Below are 22,964 nucleotides of genomic sequence, written 5' to 3'. Positions count from 1 at the left end.
GTCAGTCCCTCCAGGATTTTGCAGGATGGTGGTTTTTAAAATCGGTTGCAAAGTAAGTAGGCTTTTTGTGCGACATAATACACATCTACTATGCAAGATACAAATGATTAAGGTTAACATGAGCCTCTCTGCACTAAAAAGTTTGTGCAAGTGCAAAGAAGAATCTGACATTTATCCGTCAGAGGAATTCAACCGAGAAGGGGCTGATAAAAGCTCTGTTCATGGGCACTCACAGGTTCAGAAATACTCTAAATGTGTATTTTGTGTATATTGCACTTCGCCAGACTTTATCAGACTTATAATTCTTAAGTGTTAAATATAACTCATAGTTATAGTAGCCTTGAGTCATTGATCACAGGGCACTCCACTGGAGACGGGTAATGTGTGTTCGAGAGTGATTTGATCGCCTGGCAGACAAAGTCAAGGCTCTATCGAGAGGTTTGGAGAAACTCTTGACTTGCTCCATTTCCCTGAGGCACTCCTTTAAAGACACACACTACTTATCACACAATGGACTAGAAGCCCATTTTTTCATCCCTCCATAAGCAGAACTCCATCATCTCTTTAAAATGACCTTGTCAGGTTAAAGCAATTTGCCCTCGATGGAGTGTCCTCTATTAAGTGTTAACATCAGACCGTCAATCCTCCTCCAGTGTCCTTTCAGTGTGTATAAAACTGTCAGAGAGAATTTGTTGGCTCTTTGCTTCCCGCTCTATGACCCTGTACTTGTTCACTGCAGTTTCCTCTATTTCATTATTGCTAACTCACAACTTTTTTTCAAATCAGTTTAGATATGACAAAAAACAAACCCACACACATATTGTCATTTTTAGTGAGAGCCATAGTTTTGGTTTATTTTACTAAAGCTTTGCAGTATTGGTGTCTGATCTTTAATAGAATTATTTTGTCCAGGGCGTTGCCAGGAACTCTGCCCCATGAAAAGATATCTCATTGGGCCCCACCACCAGGATCACCAAGGCTGTCTTTTTTGCCAAAGAAAAAAAAATGAAAATACAATGAAAGTTAATGTTGTGATCACACTGTGAAGTGTGTCCATACGTTAATAATTTAACATGAATTAAGAATATCTAATGTTCCAACACTTTTTGGGTCATGGCCCCTTAGACACATCTGAACTTTTCTCCTTACGGCGCCCTCATCCAGAACAAAATTCAAGAAACAAAGCCAACCACAGTCACCTCATTTGCTCAATCAGAACCTTAAGACATCGTTTTAAATTTCCTCTGGTTGTGAACATTTGTCTTTCAACATACCATTTTTGTGAGTCAGCATTATTTGAGTTTCTGCATCTCATCTTCATCCTTTTTGTCTTGGTGCATGGAGACAGCACCAGCACTTCCTCTCCTTTTTCTTCATCATATGACACTGTGGCAAGCTGCCCATGAACGCCAAACCTTGACCCTTTGACTCCTCTGTCACTGGTAGCTTCCATCTCCTCTTGGATGTGTGACTTGTTTGACTTGTTAGTGTTGACATACTGTACTCCATTTTTTTCACACTATGTTTTGTGCACTCTCTCTAGTTCCAGCTGCTTTGTTATACCCTCTTTTATGATTTTGCCAACCTACAATGCTTTGAGCTCTACTACCTAGCTCTCGTGTCTCCACCTTGTCACTCTTGGTGTTGTGTCAGTGTTTTGATGCAAAGTTCTGGAGGCCCTGCATTGTACGTGTGTTCATAAAACCTCTAAAACATGATTTAAACATTGTCAGTGTCTCGATCGTCATTTAAAAAGTCTGTCAAAACTTTTTTTTGCCTTCGTTAATCTGCTCGCCAATGTTACCCTGAAGAAAATCAGTAAGTACCTTAGGGCGTGACCCGAGGCAGTAAACGATCAAGGTTGGGTTGATTAAATGGGAGTGTAGGATCAAGTGGGACACCTGGATTATCAAGCTTGGAAATTTCACACGATGGTCAAGAGTTTCTGTTGCTTGATCAGACTTGTGTCTTTGTTGAGCAGGGCGAATAATCAATTTTCATTTCAATTAAGCAGCAGGATAGTTTAGACTTTCCCTGTTTTACAACAGACAACAAGACTTGTGATACCAATAAATAAATCAGAGTCTTATCTGCAGAGAGGTAGAACTTACTTCCTTCTCAAGTTTTTACCAATAGTTGAAATAAATTGCCCAGAGCCATGAACAGAGCCCTGAGGTATTCCATATTGCACATGAGAAATTTCTTTCTGTAATGCATTCACAAGTCCTTTTAGTTAAAAGTCAATAATCATGCAAGAACTACCTGGAGAAATGTATCCTTTTAAGAAAAAACATCCCCATTACTATGTTTCTATTTGTGTTTTAAGGGTTGTATGGACAACATTCATTGGTCATTTTCTGCAGTGAAATGTCTGTGTAAAATCTTACATAACCACAACCCCCCATCTGCCCCCCCTTTCTCGGTTCCAGCTGAATTCTTGAAGATGAATATCTCAAAACCTTAGAACGGCTGCCCACATATACAAATCAGAAGTACGTGTGAAATGATGTTTTATAAAGTGATAGAACTGACTCTAGAAATTACAAGAAAAAAAATGGCACACACATTTTGGCACAGCTGTGTTTCTGACTCATACATGGAGCTCGTGTCAGTGTGTACTCACACAGGTGAATGCACAATGACACGTTGGGAGGCTAATGGACATGAACTCTGGTCTCAACTGGCTCCTGTGGGATGTGTTTCTCTCAGTAATTGAGCTATATTCAGCTTTATCCAGATTCTCGTGTTCTTTTTGTTGGGTGCAGGTGTCAGGGAATAAATTAAAGAAACAAGAGAGACAGAGCCAGGAAATATAGAGCTACAGGGAACCGATTGGTAATTGGCTTTCAGTAACAGAATGAGTAAAGGGACTGTGAAGATATAAGATAAAAAGAGAATAATTAAGACAAAAGACATACAGAAAGAATAACATTAATTTTTATTTTTAATTTCAGCCATTGGTATCAGCTGTCATCTTCACATTTGTTATTCTGCCAGTGCAAAAGCTGATATTATTCTCCAATTGCCTGGGCTATCAAATAGATTTGTTCGGCCTCCTACTGATTCTGTCTCTTTTCATTAGAGCACAATCTACAGAATAATTCCAGTCTGCGCATCAGAAATACTCTTCCTCGCCAGGGGGGCTGGAGAGAAGAGACTGTAGAGGTGTTGAATGACGACTCAAAAGCCGTCAGCTGCTGTCAGACCTTTAGAACCAAAAGCTTGTTTTTCTCCCTCTGAATCATCCCTGTCATGTTTACACTCTCCCTGCTTGTCTTCTTGTTGCTTCTCTAACAAGAGATGTGATGTTTGGGTTTTGGATTTTCTTCTGCACTTTTCTTCTTTCTGTTTTCGTAGAGGTGCAATCTTGAGAAACATTTTCCATCCAATCCCTTTCACCTTTCACAGTCGTATAAATACAAGTGATAATCAAGATATTACATTGAATGGGAGACCAGCGTGTTTCTGACACCGATGGACCTTGACTCCTTCTGGTTTTCACTGATCGCATAGTACAAGGTTTTAAATAAGTGATCCTTTTTCGTTTCTATCTTGTGATATGCAAACAAAAACAATTCAATAATAACACTCATGATAACAGTTTTGTTACAAATTAATACAGAGAATCACTTTTCAGATATTTCTGTGAACCGATAACACCCATCTTTTGGAAATCCAGCTCTTTTTCTTCATCTCTAATATTAATATTCGGTGTTGTTGTCATGACACTGTGTCTCCATGAAAACACTTAAGATTCCATCTTAAAACCACGATTTAGCTGTGACAATGGATGGTGGATGAAACATTCACACAGCTATTTCTTATGACGTTTTTACATACGCAAGAGAACTGCCCCTGAAATCCTCCTGATCTAGTTCATGATGTACCTCACAGCAGGAGACTATTTTTGCCTGTCAGATAGGAGGGGGTTCTCCTGAGGCAAGACTTGATATAATGACAGGGATGTGGCGGACAAAGCAGCAGAGTCCACTATACAACTCTTTAATGAGAATATTTGCTTTTATATCACTGCTATGTGTAGTTTAACAGAATCCCAATATCAACAAAAGAGCGGAGAACACACTGGCCAACAGAAAGCATAATCAAGATTGCGCCGGTCGCATGCATACCCGTCCATAGTGGTATAAGGGACTAAACGTCACCATCCCCCTCCACTTGCTTGAGGTTAATTCTCCTGATTATATCCTACTTCATATTCAAATAAGCTCAGTTGGACATCGATAAATTCTGGATTTTTTCAGGACTTTTTTTTATGTTAGTGTGAAAGCAGAGTTAGATTCCAAACCCAGCACTGTGTCTGCACCTTTTCAGACCCAACCTTGCTTTGGAGGGTTTTCAACATGCAAGGAACTTCTAAGCCAACAGCACCAACATACCAACACAGATCAGTCTGTAAGAAAGCTCATTTTTCTGGTGTGCTACTTTTTACTGAATATCTACCCAACCAGGAACCCCAAATTCAGCATTTTGACACATTTTCATACACATATCATCAGTATTTACTTTTTTAATCTTGAGTCAACTCTGTGTGATACTATGGATTAAACTGTTGCTCCTCTCCACTCCTGTCCTCTTTCTCTTGATCATCTACCAATATGATATCTCCACTCTTTCATTAAAAATAATTACCAGTTGGTAATACGTAGTTAACGCCTTTTTAGAATCAAGCACTTTTCATTTGTATCAATACAGTGTTTCAAGTTAAGTACTCTTCATCCTCATGTAGGCGTTGTTGATGAGACTATCCATTTGGGCTCTGCTAGTAATAGGTGGATCTTTATATTCTGTCCAGCAGCTGACTGACTGATTGATCTGTTCTTGTTTGCACTCTGGAAGGTCATTTCCTGTATAATCCTTGAGTGGAAAAGAATTATCAATCCTTGGTGTGTCCAGGAAATAACAGGGTGAGGGATGCAGCCATGATGGTGAAACTGATTAAAACTCAAACCAACCTGTAGGTGTACCAGATAAACATGAATATTCATGAGCTTACTGAGAGGCTAGGGAAACTCATTAGCAAACCTAGTAGAAACCTGCTGCTTGTATCTCCTTCCCCCAACAGTTCAGTCTTGAGTGCCCCCTAAAGCCCTGATGGATAAGACTGTGCTGCAATAATCACTTTGTCCAGGATCATCTCCTAAAATGAGCTGGGTATTACCTTTCCCCCTTCACTAGATCCTCATTCAGCTGAGATAGTCCTTCCAACCATAGTTGTTGAGGGACTTACTTCTGAATGCATGTTCTTATCTCTGCACTCACAGGAAGTTGTGTAAGTCCTCTAGTGGGTCTTTTTTCCCCCGCAATTGCTTTTTCACATCCCCTTAATCCTCATAAGACATGCGGATTAGTGCATCGATCCTTGTAATCGATAGTAGAGTGCTATTAATCAAACCTGCATTGCAGTAACCGCCCCAAGCTGTAGGCCTATATTTGTGTATTGGTGTGTATGTGTGGCTCTTTGAGAGGATGTGATTATCCGTCTGTCAGGGATGCAAATCCAGTTGCAGAGAGGAGTGAGATAAATACTCCAGAGCTAGATTTAAAAAAAAAAAAAAAGCATAAAGGGGTTCAAAGATGTGATGTTTCACCTGCAGATCCAGCAAAAAACTTGGTAAAATGAGGAAAAAACAGGCAAGAAAAAGAGAGATTAGAAGACTTTTTATAGCAGCCTGCTGTATGTAAGTCAACGAAGCATTGGGAAAGATCTGCTGAGAGAAGGAAACTGGAATTCCAGATAAAGATTTTTTTAAAGCGTTTTTTTTCTCCAAATCCCAGTTTGTAGTAACAAAAAAAGGTTTTTTTTTTCAGCAGTGACCACAGTTTTTGAATTAGAAACCTCTACCTTACCCAAATAGCTTCATGTACATTTTGCACCATCTGTATATGTCTCCATTAAAGTGAAAAAGCTAAAGGATGAACAATAGATACAACATAGATGAACCAGAGAACTCCCCTGCACCCTCTCGTAAAACAATTAAGCTGCCTTTATTTTCATGGCGTGGTCATGTAGACCTCTGTTTTATTTATTTCAGATGACAGACAACTCATGTGCATTTCTTTGAAATATTCACACTATCTAGTGTTTAAAAAAACTTTGTCGAGGTTTAGTATGGATGTAACATTATATGTATGTATTTAAACGTGGATCAACATATTAGATTTCCTTTACAGCATATTAAAATGGAAATGAATTAGATCTCTTTGAAAGGACAGTAGTTTATCATCATATCAGTTTTTAATTTAAGGTAATGCCACCTTATTTTTTGAGTAAAATCATCAAAATTTGTTTGGGGGGGATTCATTTTTATTGTTTTGCACATAATGTTTACTTAAATTAAACTATATTGAAGAATGAGATACAGGTTCATATTTCTGTAGAGCTAATTATTATGTTAGCATGCTCATTATAACAATCCTTGCAGGCTAATGTTGACCTGATGATGGTGCTAGATACATTGTGATGGTACCACCAAAGTTATTACAGTTCATCCTGGGAAGAACTTGAAACTCTGTACCAAATCATATATTATTTATCTGAAGGGCATTGAGATATTTCCCTCTGGATATACTTTGTTTTATTTGAATATTTATTCATTAAAATGTCGTCTTATACAGCTGTATTTATCTGACTCTGTCTGACACTAACTTGAAGCAATCTGAATCCCTTTAATCATGCTGTTTAACTGCCTGTTCCCTTGCTCGTTGGCCTTCCTGACAGCCTGTTATTTTTCCAGCAGCAGCTTGTATCTATGTGGGTGCTTATCAGCCTTCAGTTTGGCTTCACTTAGTGTGTTGCTAACTGGATGACTGATATCACAGATGTGGTCTGTGTCTTTTTGTTATGTATAAAGGACTCTTATCCTACCTGCATGATGCTGTAAGGTCAGCGTGGATCCATCATTAGTCTTGTCAGCTGGCAGGTGTTGATGCATGTAAGCATATGGAAACAACATGTCATCGATACTCAGTGCAGACCTTGATGTAACTCTGACGATGTAACACTTCTCATAGGGATCAGCCTCATTTTCAACACCTCTGATATATTATGGTCATTTCTCTTCACCCTGCAAACATTTCCAGTGATGAGTCACATGCTTTGCTGTTTTTCACCATGGGGACGCTTGTGCTGTGTGGAATATATAAAAGGTAAAATAAGCCACTTTCAGAGTACATATCCAGTAGATGATGCACTTTACCAGTATCTCATACATAAACAAAGCTGTCCCTTCACTGCACCGCTTCCCCTACTGACATAAACCCCACACGGAAAAAAGGAAGTGTTTCCTGGAAGTTGTTAACGCTGCCACAAAGGCAGCTTGTCAACCATGATGGATCGAAAGTGTGGCTCACACACCTAGTGATGATGTCAACGATGTCACATCTGTGATCTCTGCAGATTTTAGACTATGAGAAACTGAAAAATGCAACTTTTAATCCTTGCATTATCTATACCCCTTTACCCATTCAGGGTCGCTGCAGCCGATCTCAGCTGTCATTAGTGAGAGGCGGGGTTACACCCAGGACTGTTTGCCAGTCAGTCACAGGGCTGACATGTAGAGACAGACAACCAGCCACACTCACATTCACACCTACAGGCAATTGAGAGTCACCAACCTAACAAGTGTTTTTTTTGGACTGTGGGCGGAAGCCGGAGTACCCGGAGAGAATCCAGGGAGATCATGCAAACTCCACACAGAGAGGCTCCTGTCAGATGGGGATTTGAACCAGGAACCTCCTCACTGTGAGGCAACAACACTAACCACTGCACCAGCCCCAAAAATGCAGCTATTGTAACATTTTCCGATTTTAACAAAGGAATTGAATTGCCGCAGCTTTGCTACTCCAGCTGCTCTTGGGTTGGGATGACATGCAGGGTATCTGTTTGATTTCTGCCTGAAATACTGTGCCTGTGTATTTTTGGCAGATATATCAGAATGTGATCTCATGGAGGGCCTGCTGTCATTACCATCTCATTTCCTTCTCTATGCCTTCCCATTTCTCCCTTGTGATGACAATGTGTAAAGCAGCAAAATGAGGTTTATAATATTCCCCCAGTGGGCAGGTACATTGTGTGTGTGTTGGAATAAAGATAGTGTGAGAGTTTTTAAATGCGTAGGTGAAATCGGGCGTATTTCTGTCCCCATCTGTCTCAGTGTATTCAAATCTTTACAGCTTTATCTTTGTCCGTGTGTGTGCATATTTTAGAACGCTTGTGTCTTAATATGTGCGTGTGCTCCTGCTACTATCTCATACACCTTTCTGTGTGTGTGTGTGTGTGTGTGTGTGTGTGTGTGTGTGTGTGTGTGTGTGTGTGTGTGTGTCATTGAGATCAGTGATGGGTACAGAGTGAAGGGCTGCTGCTGTATAGGAGTGCGAAACAGGAGAAGGAAGAGGATTGATTCAGAGCTTTAAATAACACATTCTCCTCTCCTCCAGCTGAGTCCAGCAGACGCATATCTGCCCCACACGTCACTCAACTCAGGCGGTCTGATAGGCAACCACTAACAGAGTGTGTGTCACATGTCTGTCTGTGTGTGCAGCCATGGCAGTAAGTTTGTGAAACAGAAGCAAGAAGAACGATTACCAAAGTCAATTTATTGGCTGCTCATTCCTTATTCTCTAAAATGTGTCGTTGGCTAGAGCAACAGTATTAATAACTCGTGCTGATAAATGGCTGCGCTCCCTCCTCAGAGTGGAACATTTGTCCTCTAAAAGATCAGGAGCAGCGGTGAAAGATGCTGCACGGGAGCTTCCCCTTTCTGTATGGGAGAACCGTTCACTCATGTCTCTTGGTTGCTTTCTGCTTGTCAAGCTTTGTGAGAGGTTATGTGTGAGAATACATATGTGACAGGGCATTGTTTGGCCACACACACACACACACACACACACATGCACTCACAATCTCATGTGGAAGTTATGGCTGCAGTTTCAGAATAAGCAGACATATAAGGAAAGAGTAATGATCAACAAGCAGGTTATTATTGCTAAAAACATCCTGACAGGCTCATCTGTGTCCTCTTCCATAAGAAATGAATAACTTGACAGACAATATTCATTGGTAAGTTATTTTAAAACATTTTTGAATAATAAATTATTACTTTTAGGGAGTAGGGATCTTGTCCATAGTAACAGTGAACTTTGTAGGTGGCTAAAATAAGCCTATGAATGTGTTACAATTCAATACTCAATATACGATGGGGAGCCTCTGGTTTCAAAAGAAGAAGCCAATCCAACATCTTTTCTTGTCCTGACTTTTTCCTCTGACATGTTACTCAGGGACAGCACGATGTATCAGTGGTTAGTGTTCTCTTTATCAATACATCTCCTGCATGGGCTTAATGGGCATAATGACATGTATACTTTGCAGCCAGTGAGTGTACAATGCAATCATTGTTCATGCTGTGAAGCAGCTTGATACTTATTTCTGCTGACCAGTTTGTTCTTTTTAACTCTTTCATTGGTCCTGTGAATACATCCAATAACACAGCATTGACATAAAGGCAAAAAAAACCCATGTAATTAGAGCACCAGATTCCATGTTGGATAACATTTAAGCATTACTACCGCAGCCCCCCTCTCTTGTCCCACAGGGAAAACTTTACATTGTGAGGGACATTGTGTGACTAACAACTTTGGAAGACTTCAGTTGCTGGCTGTCTTGAATTTTTCCAGAAATTTTCTCGAAGTTTTCATGTGTAAAAAAAAAAAAAACAGCTGATGTCAGCCCGGTGATTGACTGGTGACATTTCATTGGATGTATGGGCTAACCAGGATCTCATCTGGGATTGGCTTAAGCCCCTCCCGTGACCCCGCACGGGAAAAGCACTATGGATGCACGACTGAAACTCAGGTGGAAAGCTTAAACACAAGATGAATAGGTTTCATGAATCTCTGCAGTGCCTGATTCAGGGTTTCTGCTCCATCACTCTCAGAGTCTGACAATGTTATCATCAGTCTTCAAACACTGTCGTAGCCCATACCTTTTATCTGTTAGTGCGTCTTCTTCTGTTTTGTTGACTTCTCTGTCCTCAAGTTCACTTTGTCTTTGAGATGTTGGATTTGCTCTACGCTTTCCTTCTTCCCTTTTCTATATTCTGCTGCAGTAAATCTGCTGTTCTTTGTCTGCTGTACAGAAATAACAGACGGTAGAGAAAGCACTTCTTGACCATCAAGAATCAGGTACTCAACCAAGCCATGTTATAGATACGTATAATGAGATAAATAAGCCCACACACTCTCAAACACATATTATCAGGAACGTATTGAGACTGAACTGAATCCAGAGGTAGAGGAGACAACAACAACAGTGTCATGGTGATTTCTCCTAAATTGATCCAGGGACGACTTCAGGAAGAAGAAGGAAAGCAGCAAAAGCGTCAAGCCTACACGCCTATTTGAAAGCTAAACTCTTCTGTTCCTCTCGTCCCGTTTATCGGCACTATATTTGCGTCTTATCTGGCCTTTCCATTTGCTACAGCTGAATAGCTGATGTGTTGCACTGAGAATAATCTATGAGTGAGCTGCTGGTGGCTCCGATTTACCTTCCTGTGGCTCGGAGATTAGCATTTAGCTTCTATTACTTCCTCACAGCCAGCATGAAGGGAGCTCTGCAATATATATTTGTTTTCTCCAAGCTATCCCTCCACCTCCCTCCCTTTTCCTACGCCTCCCTCCCTTTCCTCTGCCTTTTCTTTGCCTGCAGGAAATCAAAATTTTCAGATCAAATCAAAAAGTTTCTAGTTTCTGAACATAACTTGTTTTACTTCTTCAGTTTCCTTGGAGCTTATTTTCTTATCCTTTATTTTCTCAGTTTTTTTGCTGACTTCCACTACTGAGAATATCAGTGTTTTTAAACCAAAATGAATGGTTCTTTTTATTCCCCTGGCCTGGGCAGTGATGCGTGGCAAGTTTTAACAGCAGTTTGAAAAAATTATCAACGATGCATACACATGAAGTTTTAAGATGCATGCACTGTTTCTAAAAGGCTTTTACATTCTTAAGGGGTAAATTGCTCCAGTAATGGTACTTCTCTGTGGACTCTGTGGTGGGGTTGGCAGAGTTTAATTGGCAGTGTTTTCCCCCGTGCTGGGTGACTTTGGGCTGCTGCAGCAGAAGTAAACTTTTCTGTCAGGTGAGATAACTGCTCTCTGGTGACCATTTAGCAGCCTGCACCTGTGAGACAATGTGGAGCTTATTGTCCTGTCACATCATTTGTTCCCTTATCCCTGTATCCACTGATTAATTCCAATACCTGCCATTGCTGAGTGGATGTCCATTTAGTCACCAGATACTTCATCCCTCACCTCCTTTAAGAGATTTTCGAAGTTGTCCAGAGGGGATGTTTGTTCCTGCTCCTCTTACTGTGTGGGAGAAGCATCTGATTAACTTTATACCCTGTCAGAGAGAGTGAGACAGCCACCCTGAGGCCCATCGGTTCACTAAGTTGTATTTGTATCTTTGACAATATGTGAGGGCTGGAGCGAGGATCAGTGGGTAAACTCTGCCCTTTGATGAAGTTATATTACCACAATCTGATGCAAGCCCTGCAGCTCATGCATGTAACTGTAGGTCAGCAGATTTCTGTGTTTTACACAGTTTATAAAAATAGATCAGAACAGAAAATACTCGTCCACTTTTTGGATGCACAAGGCAGAATTTTGTCTTTGTCTTGCGTGTCTGAATACATTTACACAAAGTGACACAATGGCTACTTAAGTGTGGGCGCTGGTGCCCTAGTGGTTAGTGCGCAAGGCCTGTGTATGGAGGCTGTGGTCCTCCAAGCGGGCGGCCCGGGTTCGGATCCCACCTGTGGCTCCTTTCCCGCATGTCATTCCCCACTCTCTCCCTCTCCCTGATTTCCGACTCTATCCACTGTCCTATCTCTCCATTAATGGCACAAAAAGCCCAAAAATGAAACTTAAAATAAAGTGTAATTTACAGTAGGTGCCTTAATCTGGATTACAGCTGTGCTTCTGTTTTATGTGTGTGCTAGCATGCTAGGTGTCAGATATTTAATACTCTCTTCGCGTGATTTACCATGTACGATATGATACAACATGATACACCTTATAGAAGAGCATAGATAGGCCGAACCAATCCATCATGAACTGACCCGAGCCCGTGCTCATTCTTCTCTGGTCCCAGATAGGCCTCTCTCATTAACTGTATCCTGCCCGGCCTGAACCGGCTTCAGGCATCGTCGGGCCGGGCATGCGCAGAGACTCTAACCTCTATCTTATTGTCCCCTTGGGGAAATCTGTCTTGGACTCCATGTGCTGCAAACATTCAATAGACAGTAGAATCAATACACAAAAACAATAGGAACAAACACAATCGATAGAAAAGCACATCCCTGCAAACACATATTGAATGAAGATCTGCATAAAGCAACATAAAGAGAAGAGATGGAAAAGCTAAGAGCATATAAGAACATCCTGATGCTACTGCACAACCCATAAAGCCTTAAGAAACATTACTAGAATTTTGATCGAGGTGGGTCTAAAAAGAGTTTTTAAAACAGTTCAGTTTACATTGGGGGACTCTGTATCGTCTGCCAGATGGTAAACGCTCATACTCAGAGTGTTGGATGTGAGACGGGTCAGACAACACTATCTGTGCTTTGAGAACAGATTGCTCATATATCGACTGTAGTGAGAGATTTTCAGTCCCTCCCATAACCTTCTTGGCAGTGTGCACCAGACGAGCAAGCTTACATTTGAACTGAACAAAGAGCTCACAGTCACCTTTCATCCATGGGTTCAAAACTTCAATTAAAGCAAAATGACTGCAGCAATTTAAAGAACAAAGGATCACGATGCACGATGATGGGTGCTAAATATCTGTCAATTCAACCTGTTATGAATTCATTAACATTTCCAGTGTTTGCGAATTAATGTGTTGCATAGACTTGATCCTAGCAGCTCATCTCCCTCTTAGATGTTTTCTGAAGTGGAGGAGTTAAAAAGGGGATGTGTCACTTCATATCACTGTCTCAAATACAGTAATGTAATCTGCTAATGCATTGTGGGTTTCATGCCAAAGAAGGGAAAGAAAGAGGAGAAAGGCGAGGAGTGCGAGAGCCCCTGAGGCAGACCTTGTTGTGCTGTCAAGTACAGATCTCTCTGATTATTATTGTTTTCTACACCTATTCCTCTATTATTTTTTTTTATAATTCTTTGTCTATCTAGCACCCCCCTATCTAGCTGTTTTACCATGTTTTCAAGCTCTTATGCTAAGCTAAGCCAATTCCCAGGACAACCAGGTCTATCTGGGGAAAAATTAAACTGTTTTTGAACTTGAAACTGCCCACAGCAAGTGTTTACTGAGTGAACAAAAGAGTGAACCTGATCTTAAGACCTAACACCAGGATCTGAATCTAGCTGCAGCTAGCTCCAGAACCTGATAAAAGTGTGAAACATTGTCATGTTCAGTCCACATGCTGTTGGCCGTGCTTTCCTTACTCTGTTCAGGCTAAAGGACCTGATCCAAGATAACTCACCGTTTATTCTTTCCTTCTTTTTGCAGGTATTTGGATCAAACCCACCCGGACGTCCAGGATGAGGGAGAAGAGGGCCGACTTTGTGGCAGGCTGCCTGGGAGGAAGAGTAATCGCAGCTGGAGGTCTAGGTCAGCACCTCTATTCTTTTACCTCCCCATTTTTCTTCTTTTTGTTGATTGGTTTCTTTTGTGTCAGTTAAAAGCAGGGCTGTGCTTTTGCCCGAGAATAAAGGAACCAGTGAGAGACAGACAACCCATGCAATCCTGTGAGAGGTGCTTCGGTCCTTCAAGGTTTAAGGCACATCTTTGTGCTATAAGACATACCTTGCAGGAGTTGTAATGATTTACACCTCTCTGAGAGCATCCACTAATAACCTGATCAGTGTTAAACTGTGACTAAACCCATTACCATCAATTTACTTCAACTCATAATATAAAGCTTCCCTAACCAGCGTCAGTGCAGACTGCATCGCTAACAGCAGATAAAACACCACAGCTCTTATTTATCAAACACTGTGCGCGCACATTTTAAATGTTCACACACATACACAGGACACAGAGTTAATTTCCCATTAACTTTCAATTTTCTCCTTGACTGAGCTACATTTGTTAAAGTAAATAAAGTGTGAAGAGAGACTGCGATGTTACAAATCAATCAGAGGGCCACAGTTGCTCCTGATAACATGCTTGTTATGAGATATTGACTTTCTTTGCACTTCTGCATGCATCAGCAAGATCACACACGCAGCGCTACATATTACATACACTCAAACCTAGAACTATAAAGTGAAGATAAATATACCATGCAAAGATAGCTCTAGGCCGTGTCGTATAAATGGAAATTATTGTACAGCCGTAAACAGAAGCTATAAACTGCATTTGTTCTGCTGCCGTCAGTCTGTGTGCAGCCTGCAGTGAACAAGTGTCCGTCCATCAGTCCATCATTCTTTCAGTAGACATTTAGTGCATAGTGAGTTATGACTGCTGTCTTCTTTTAAGAATGTGCAAATTTTTGATCCAGTGCATGAAACCAAAACAAACTGCTGTTTGGCTGCACCCCTGCCATACTAAAAGCCTCCCCTCTCCTCCAGTGACACAACTCCAAACCCCCCTCCACACGAGTTTGAACAGAGGAGTTGAGCACAAGCGGCAGATAAAACAGTCCTTGGCTCAAGCTGCAGTTGCCTGTGGCCTGCATTGTTGTGTTAGCAGGATGATGTTAACACATTTTAGTTAGCTCTTAGCTTCACATTGCACATAAATTAATACGGAGTGACCGTGAATTAAAAACTCTTATTTGACATCCAAATAAGCAGCAAGTATGTTATTCTTATTTTGTCTAGTCTTTGACTAAAACAGCTTTAATATGCAAGGGGCGGAGTTGGCCGTCCTGTCCATGTTAACCTGATGTAAACACGGCTATGATAACAACACAGCCAGTGGGACTCACGCTTCTCTCTCATTAGACAATCATGACTAAGAGAGACATTTACCTCGGCTACACTTGATTTCCGTTATATTTATGTGTAAATGTGACATATTCTTCCTTTAAAGCATTTACAGACAGTTACAGATGAAAGATGGTGGACATTTTTAAAATAAGGAAGTTTGCCTACCTACCCAAATCATCCTGTGAAATGTGTCTTCTGTAGTCATTTTTACACACTGCTCTTTTAATTTAGAATTTCCTCCACAAATCATATCATGGTGAAAATATTCTCCCTGCCTGTTGGGCCTTACTTTTCATCAACTGTAACAGTACAGTGAGACTCCCCTATTCCCTCACTAATATGTTCTGTCACTACACTGCTCATCACTACTGTTAGTTTGCCATCACTTTCTTTGACTCTGAGGTTTTTTTTTTGCAAGCTTTAATCAAAGAGTGATGACACAGCCTACTTCTGGCTCTGTCATGCTTTTAAATGAATCATAGTCAACTCAATGCGGGATTCGGTTAAAGGCCAAAAAAAAGATATTCCCACATCCACATCAATTCCCACATAATAATTGTGCCAAGCTAACTGATACATGCGCATGACTGTATTTGTTTCCTGGCTGGTTGCATCACGTTTCTGTCTGTCTCTTTTCAAACAGTCTGATGGGCTCTTTGAAGTGGTATGTCTGCGCAATTTCATTTGTCAAAACATTTGTCAGCATATAATGAATCTGAAAAGGTAATGTTTTTATTCTTTTCAGTATGGAAAAAGAAAATGCGTCAGATTTGAGCCCAACAGTTCAACCTGTACATGTGTTGACAAAAACAATATTCCTTCCCATAAATAATGTTAGTGTTTTAATGTCATTTTGAAACTGTTTGGGCATGTACGCACAGAAGAAAATGTATGTGACCTGTTACAATCTCAGAGCATATGGGCTATTGACAACAAAATGAGAACAATCCAGGCCATCTGGTGTAGCTAGCAGTACGCAGCACTCGGCGGGGTTGACAGACAGAGGTCAGGTTTAGTTTGTGCCTTGATATTGGGGTCCTGTACAAGTTTGGTTCACCTGGAAAAAAGCATCAAAGAGTCCCAGCTGCATTATTCAAGGTTTTTCTAATTGATTTAGAATAGACAGTAGCGCATGTTAGTTGGCAAAATGTTGTGTTATTTAGCGATTGTAGGTACAGCCTGTAGTGAAAACAAAAGACAAAAAAAGAGGAAAACAAAATGATGCAGTACTACTGCATATGCGCTCTTTAAGCCTCACAAATGTTTTAGCTTTGGTAATGTCTCAACTCTCTGATTTAACATCCAGAAGCATTTGTCTTAAAGCGTGGATAGGTTGTTAGACACCTGTGTTCTTTGGCCTTGCTCCGGTGATAGACGCCTCTGAATGAAAAAACAGAATTTCCCCTTGCAGGATCAATAAAGTAAATCTTAATCTTAATCTTGAATGAGGCCGTTTTAAATGTATTTACATATTTGAAATGTTTAAAAAAAAAAAGAAACATTACATTTTTCTTCTTCATCGGTTGCACAGTGACAGCCCAAAGTGTGGCCTGATATCTGGTCAAACTGTGTGTGTTTGTGTGTTTGAGGGTATGTGATACAAAGAGAGAGAGAGAAAAACACCAATCTTGTTGTGGGGAGGTAAATGGTTGGACTTCAATGGGCCACAGGAAAAGAGAGAAAAGTGAGGATTAAGTGAGAAGGAAGAATGAAATGGACGTGTTGAAATGGATGTGTGTGCTTGTGTGATTGCTAACATGAAGCTGGCAGAGAGAGGGAGAGCGAGAGGTACACCACTATGTTATATTTTTTTCTCTCTGTGTGAATGTCAGCTGTGAGTCTGGCTCACCAACTAATCCGTGAGGATATTTTGTGTTTGTGAGTCATAGCTTGTTTATGGCACCATTCCAACAATATGCCTTTTGACTTGAGAAATAGGAGCATGTAGAATGCAGTAATACTGTATGTGTGTGCTTATAAATACTGTACAGGTTAGGATGAAGGGTTAAGCGGACAGTTGAGCTAAACATGGAATTAACATAATTGAAATCACTTAGTTTAAAGTAAGTAATCTAGCTGCACTCTGCAAATGTAGCATCTCACTGATTCTGTTGGACAACACGTTTATTCGGCTTAGTTGGTAGAGTCGGTCATCTCTCAGTCAGAAGGTTGGGGATTAGATCCCTCGCTCCTGCAGCCACATGTCCGATGTTTCCTTGGGCAAGACACTAAAAGAGTTGCTCCAGCTGCTTCAACAGCGGCTGTGTATACATGTGTTTGGATGGCTGAGTTAATACTGATGGTCCCTTTACAAAGCAGCCTCTGCCATCAGTGTGTGAGTGGGTATGAAAGGTATAGTGACCTGCAATGTAAAAGCACTTTGAGTAGTCAGAAGACTAGAAGAGCTTCTTTCGCTGGTTCAATCATTCTGCTGAAAATGAAAATAAATAAAAAGCATGCATGGTTTATTAGTATGCCTCACAAGAACACATTTTACTGGTGTACATTTCTTTTGTTATATATTTAAGTGATTTTAAACTAGCACAAAACTCCTGAAAACTTCCTGTAGTTTTCAGGAAGTTTTTAATTTACCCAGAGGTACTCCTCAGTGAATTAAGTTCTTAATATGATAAGGCATCGTGAAAGTTTAGATCAAGTTGGACCGAGTCAGTTGTTACACGTACACTGTTTTTTTGATCATGAGCATCAAACATCAACAAAAAACCTCACTGAACAACCTAAAAAACACTCCTGTAATGCATTCTGTAGATTCAAATTGTAGGGTTTTGCCACAGGCGAGGCTCCTTCTCTGCTTTTAAAACACACAAATTGGAGGAGAAATTAAAGTATGATGGTTTTAGTCGGCTGCACTTTACAACAAGGCACAACAAAAGTTGTTGCATTAAAGCGTCTTGGGTAAAAGATGGAACAAAGGATTCAAACCGACTATGTGTACTCTATATAGCTGATACTGATCTATTAAACAATATTTTCTTCTTGTGAAACATCTTCTCCGGTTCCGGTGTGTGGCCCAAAGTAAAAAAAGGTTAAAACTGCTGGACTTTAGGTGCTCTGATGTATGTATTGTGTGCCCTAGTGTGTGCATAAAAGCAAACTGTTTGAACGAGGTGGGAAAACAACAGAAGAGGCAAAGAACAATACAACAGCAATCAGAATTGGAGGGGTGACAGAGGCAGTAGAAAGGGAGACAGTTTGAGGCAGAGAGGCATCAAACGAGAAAAAAGAGGATCTAAAACGAGAGCGGGAGGGTTGAGAGGAGGAGGCTGAGTGAGGAGACCAGGGGATGAAACGGTGAGGTGAACAGAGAAGGAGGACAGATGAGTGTGGGTTAAGAGCAGTATAGTAGAGACATTTCTAAGAATTCTTAGGGGAATAAAAGAATGATAATAATAAATAATTAGGATTTTTTTTAAAGGACAGGAATGAATTAAACCTTAATGAAGATAGAGGAGAAGAGGGGAGGTCAAAAGGAGAGGGGGGAGCAGAACACAGGAGGAGAGGAGCGGCTGTTGAATTGACATGACGTCTGTGGGTCGTGAATCAAAGCAGCAACAGGAAGCCTTTGAGCAACCACAGCATCATAGAGAGTGTGTTTGTGTGCTCGGTGTGTGTGTGTGTGTGTAAATGTGTGTAGATTTGTGCAGTCACAGCTGTTGCTATGTGCGTCTTCATAAAAGATGATAAAGGAGCTGCGGTCTGAACAGCTTTGAAAAGGCCGTCTCGGTGCTGCCACTGTTCTTCCAACAAAATGATGACAATAGTCCTCCTTAGACCGCACACAAACACATACACACACACACACACACACACAGCATGCAATCCTCAAAACCATATTATTTGGTGACTCGCTTGAATGTGGGTCTCCATGGAAACGGCTACAACTTAGTGCCGGCTGATGACAGTGAGCGTTGCACCTGAGGTGAAAAGATGGAGACAGAGGGGCGGAGAGAGAGGAAACAGGGAGAGGAGAAGCAGAGCACAGCAACCCTCAGAAATCTCTTATTTTAATTTTGATACAAACTTCTTGGGTTTCCTCCTGGAGCCATATTTAATGGAGTAAATTTGAAAATGAATACCCTAACACATTTGCATTTGATGTTCTCTGTTTTGTTATTTTCCTTTCTAAATGTTAATGCTAAATGAAGAATAGCTTTTCATCTGACAGCGAGAGTGAATTGACACATTTAAAATTTAACTGCACTCCTCACCCAGAGGGGTTTAAAGAAAAACACATTACTGTACAATTTGTACTTTATCAGACGTGGAAGCAGGTCATTGGCAGTAATAGTGACTGCACTGTTAACTGAGGGTAGAACAGAATAAGACAACAGCTTTTACAGATTGCTACAATCACACTGAGGTACTAAAACCCTTATCAGGAGAGAGAGTGGGGGATGGCATGCAGGAAAGGAGCCACAGGTTGGACTTCAACCAGGACCCTCCTGTTCGAAGGACTATAGCATCTGTACATGGGGCGTGACTTTCCTGCTAGGCCAACCAGCACCCCAATCAACCTTGGCTAGCAGGACAAGTTTGAAATAGATGTAAACATCATGACTCCCCACTTCCACCACCACCAAAAAAAAAGGAAGAGAACATGTTTCAAGTTCTAGCAGACAGCTACCTTGCATTGTTCTGGTGTCAGATTTCTGACTACCTCACAATCCCAAATACAATTTTCGCTCTACCTTAGGACTTTTTTCTGATTCCTAGGGTTTGGCTTTTACCTTTCTGTTTTTACCAAGCGGCAACCTCCATTACTGAAAAATTAAGCCGATGCAGGAGTTCAAAATCCTGCAGTTCGTATCAGTCCATTTTTTCTCTCAGTTTAAACCATATCCTCTTTTAATCTTGTACTTTAACCATCAAAGTGCTTTTTGAGTTTTCCTACATTGGCCGATTAAATCAATTTTAAGAAGTTATTTTTCAAGCTCCAAGATCGTCTTCCACCATCAGCCTCGAGGCAGAAAATCTGAGCGCAAGTTCCGGCCTTACAACCGCTTAGAAATGGTCTGATTCTGGACTTTCAACCAAGTCCACTAAGATGGGTTTTGGGCCAGAAAACCATCGCTTTCAGTCTACAACCCGACTCGATCTACCAAGCCGCCTGCCAGGTCACCGCAAGCCACGTCCAGAGACTTCCTGTCCAGACGTTTCCAAGTAAGAACATTCCAACTGTGGCTGCTGCGATAAAGGGATGATGTGATTGAGCTCATGAAATTAACCACCTGATTTCACTTCTTCCAGTTCGTCAGAAGTAATGACTTCCTTAACGTTAACTCTGTCATTTTACCATCACATATTCTCTCACTTTTTTCCACTCACGCACGTTCTTATCATCTCACGTTATTTGCCATTAATTCTTTTTTCACCATAAGCTGATTCTATTACTGTAACCATTATTAATGCTCATTTATTCACCAATGACTTCATTATCTCTTTGTAATAAATATTCATCCTATGCCACATACGGTGTTGGTGTCTTTCTGATGGAGAACTTTCAGTTTTCACTATGAGATCGATCAAATATTCTGTCATTTAATGTTTTGTCCGTAGTCGTCAAACTGGTGCTGCATATTATGACGTCATCTGTCAAGAGTGATATTTCGACTGGTGCTCCCCATTGTTAATACGAGGAAGAATTAGGAAACATTGATTCCTAATTCACTTATTTACGTTTCACCCTTTAAATGTCAAGTCACTGTTGAAAGATGTGATGAGTCAGCATTAATGCGTCTGCCCACTGTGGAAACATAGAACGGCATAAAAATGTGTATTACATCTTAAAAACTAGATATGGAGTCACTATTGAATTCTCAATGTTTGAAAAAGTGAATGCATAGTATTGAATTCACATTATTTAACTTTGTAAATGTACTAAATATTCTGGTCTTCATAAGTCCCATTGACATTTTAAAATCCCCTTGACATTTTAAAGGTTAACAAAATGTAATTAATTTGTTTTATATAATTGGTAAAGGTGCACTATGTAGATTTGGTAGTGGAATTTGAAAGTTGGAGAAGTGAAACAGTTCTTATTTTCTGAACTGAATACACAAACTGTATTCAAAGGAAAAAATGGGTCCCTGAACACTGGAGATAAAAAGCTACGAGGAGAGTTAGGGTTTCACTGTTGAGGGCCCCCCACCATAACTTCTCGTGTAGCAGTTTATCTTCAAACAGTGTTACAGAGACCAAATTTCCCTCTGAAGACATTTTGAGTATAGAGTTATGAACATAAACCACAGAATCTGTACACTTCCAACTTTCACATTTCTCTACCAAAAATCCATAGTGCACCTTTAATTAGCTTTTGAAGAAAATAAATCTAAAGAAACATTAAAATTGCTTTATTTGTGGTGGTAAAATTTACGTCTCAAAATTCCAGCCCTATAAAAAAAACTGTTTGCAAGTTGGCCTTGCTAAACTGTAAGTGACGTGAAACTTAAACATTCAGGATGTCAGTGCTGTACTCTGACCGTTTCCAAATGAGAATATAACATATTCAATTAGAAACCACAAATGAGTGTTCAGTGGTTTAAAGATCAGATCTTTATGGCCCTTAAGTGCTTCCGTAGGAACAGAAAGCAACATAAGTAATACAAGCTTTAAATCTGTATTCACTCTTTTGTTTTCCACACTAAATGAAAGACCTGGGTAGTGCTGATTTTTAAAACATGTTTCTTTTATCTTGCAGGTAATGAACCGGCGCCGCTGGGCACAGTGGAGAGCTACAACCCGGTGAAGCGGCGCTGGGAGTATGTGGCACCCATGCCCACTGCACGCTGCTCCTCTGCCCTTTTGCAGACTAACAGCATGCTCTTTGTGATCGGCGGGGTCGCCCAGGGACCCAGTAACGCTGTGGAAGCCCTGTGTTTACCAGAAACAGTGTGACACATGCACACACACGATTACACACAGGAATAAATGCAAAACAGCAGTGATATTTTTATCCACGTATGTGCAGAAACAGGAAAGAATCACATGAATTGGATTCCACAGCTGGCACTTAAATACTTTTCTACCTTTTCTGTCCAACTGAAGGACTCCTCTCTTGCACTGGGATGTAAGAAACAATTTTTTTCACATTCAACAAGCATTTTACAGACCAGAGGCCGCAGAGACAGTTTGTGACAGAGACGGATTCAGGATGAAGGACTTACAAGCCGACTGCTGCAACTGGCAAGGACGAAAAACTGACAAGCTTTTCTACACTGGGGAAAACATAGGAAGTCAAAATAATGAGCAAAAAAAAACAGACGCACGTACACACACAGTGTCTGAAGAAACAACACGCCTTTGAACTGTTGAGCATTTTTCAGTATAAAAGCAGGGTACTTTTCTGGATAATAAAGGAACATAGGGCCATATCTGAATCTCAAACGCAGCCTGCTGCGACAGAAAGCCTGGACATTTTTCTATGACTTTACAAACAACTCTTGCAGTGTTGTATACGTGAGGTTTAGCACTGCTATCAACAGCTATAGTGTCAACAACAGTGACACATTCATACATTAACACTGCAAGCAACTGAAGCGACTTCTTGGCATTTCCTTTATTTGTAGATGGAGAATAGTTGACTGTGGTTGAACTTGTCTTCAACTTCACATGCTGTACATTTATCCACCTGTGCGACAACTTCAGCAGCACAACAGTTAATCCCTAAACAGTGCTTTACCCCGCAGCACAGCGATGCAGTCACTCGTGCAGTGAATGCAGACTAACTCATACCTGCTGAACTGAAGCATCCAGACAGACAAATGATAATCTAAACATCACATTCCTGACACGTCATATTCCTCTTGAGTTTTATGATTGACGGCTGTTTTTTTTTTTTTTTTTTACCTCAGCTCAGTGCTAGTCTGATGATGATAGGAGGAGCATCTGGAGATTATGATACATCAGTAACAATTTGAAGCAATTGTGTTTCTCTGTTCAATTTGCCTTGAAGACAAAAAAAAACAGTTATTCAAG

At 40.6% G+C, this 22,964-nt stretch overlaps 1 protein-coding gene across 2 annotated transcripts in view; it reads left to right on the top strand.

Moving 5' to 3' along the window:
- Positions 1–22,425, top strand: part of LOC109985087 (kelch domain-containing protein 8B) — a 163,102-nt gene extending 140,677 nt beyond the window's left edge. For both annotated transcript variants that reach the window (XM_020635332.3, XM_065961219.1), the window contains 2 exons: positions 13,546–13,647; positions 21,688–22,425. In XM_020635332.3, the coding sequence (XP_020490988.1) occupies positions 13,546–13,647; positions 21,688–21,884 (299 nt within the window). In that variant the 3' untranslated portion in view covers positions 21,885–22,425. The remainder of the gene's footprint in view (positions 1–13,545; positions 13,648–21,687) is intronic.
- The last annotated feature ends 539 nt before the right edge of the window (positions 22,426–22,964 follow it).

This window comes from Labrus bergylta, chromosome 12 (assembly GCF_963930695.1).
Source record: "Labrus bergylta chromosome 12, fLabBer1.1, whole genome shotgun sequence".
NCBI lineage: Eukaryota > Metazoa > Chordata > Actinopteri > Labriformes > Labridae > Labrus > Labrus bergylta.
This window is presented reverse-complemented; position numbering and strand designations above follow the sequence as displayed.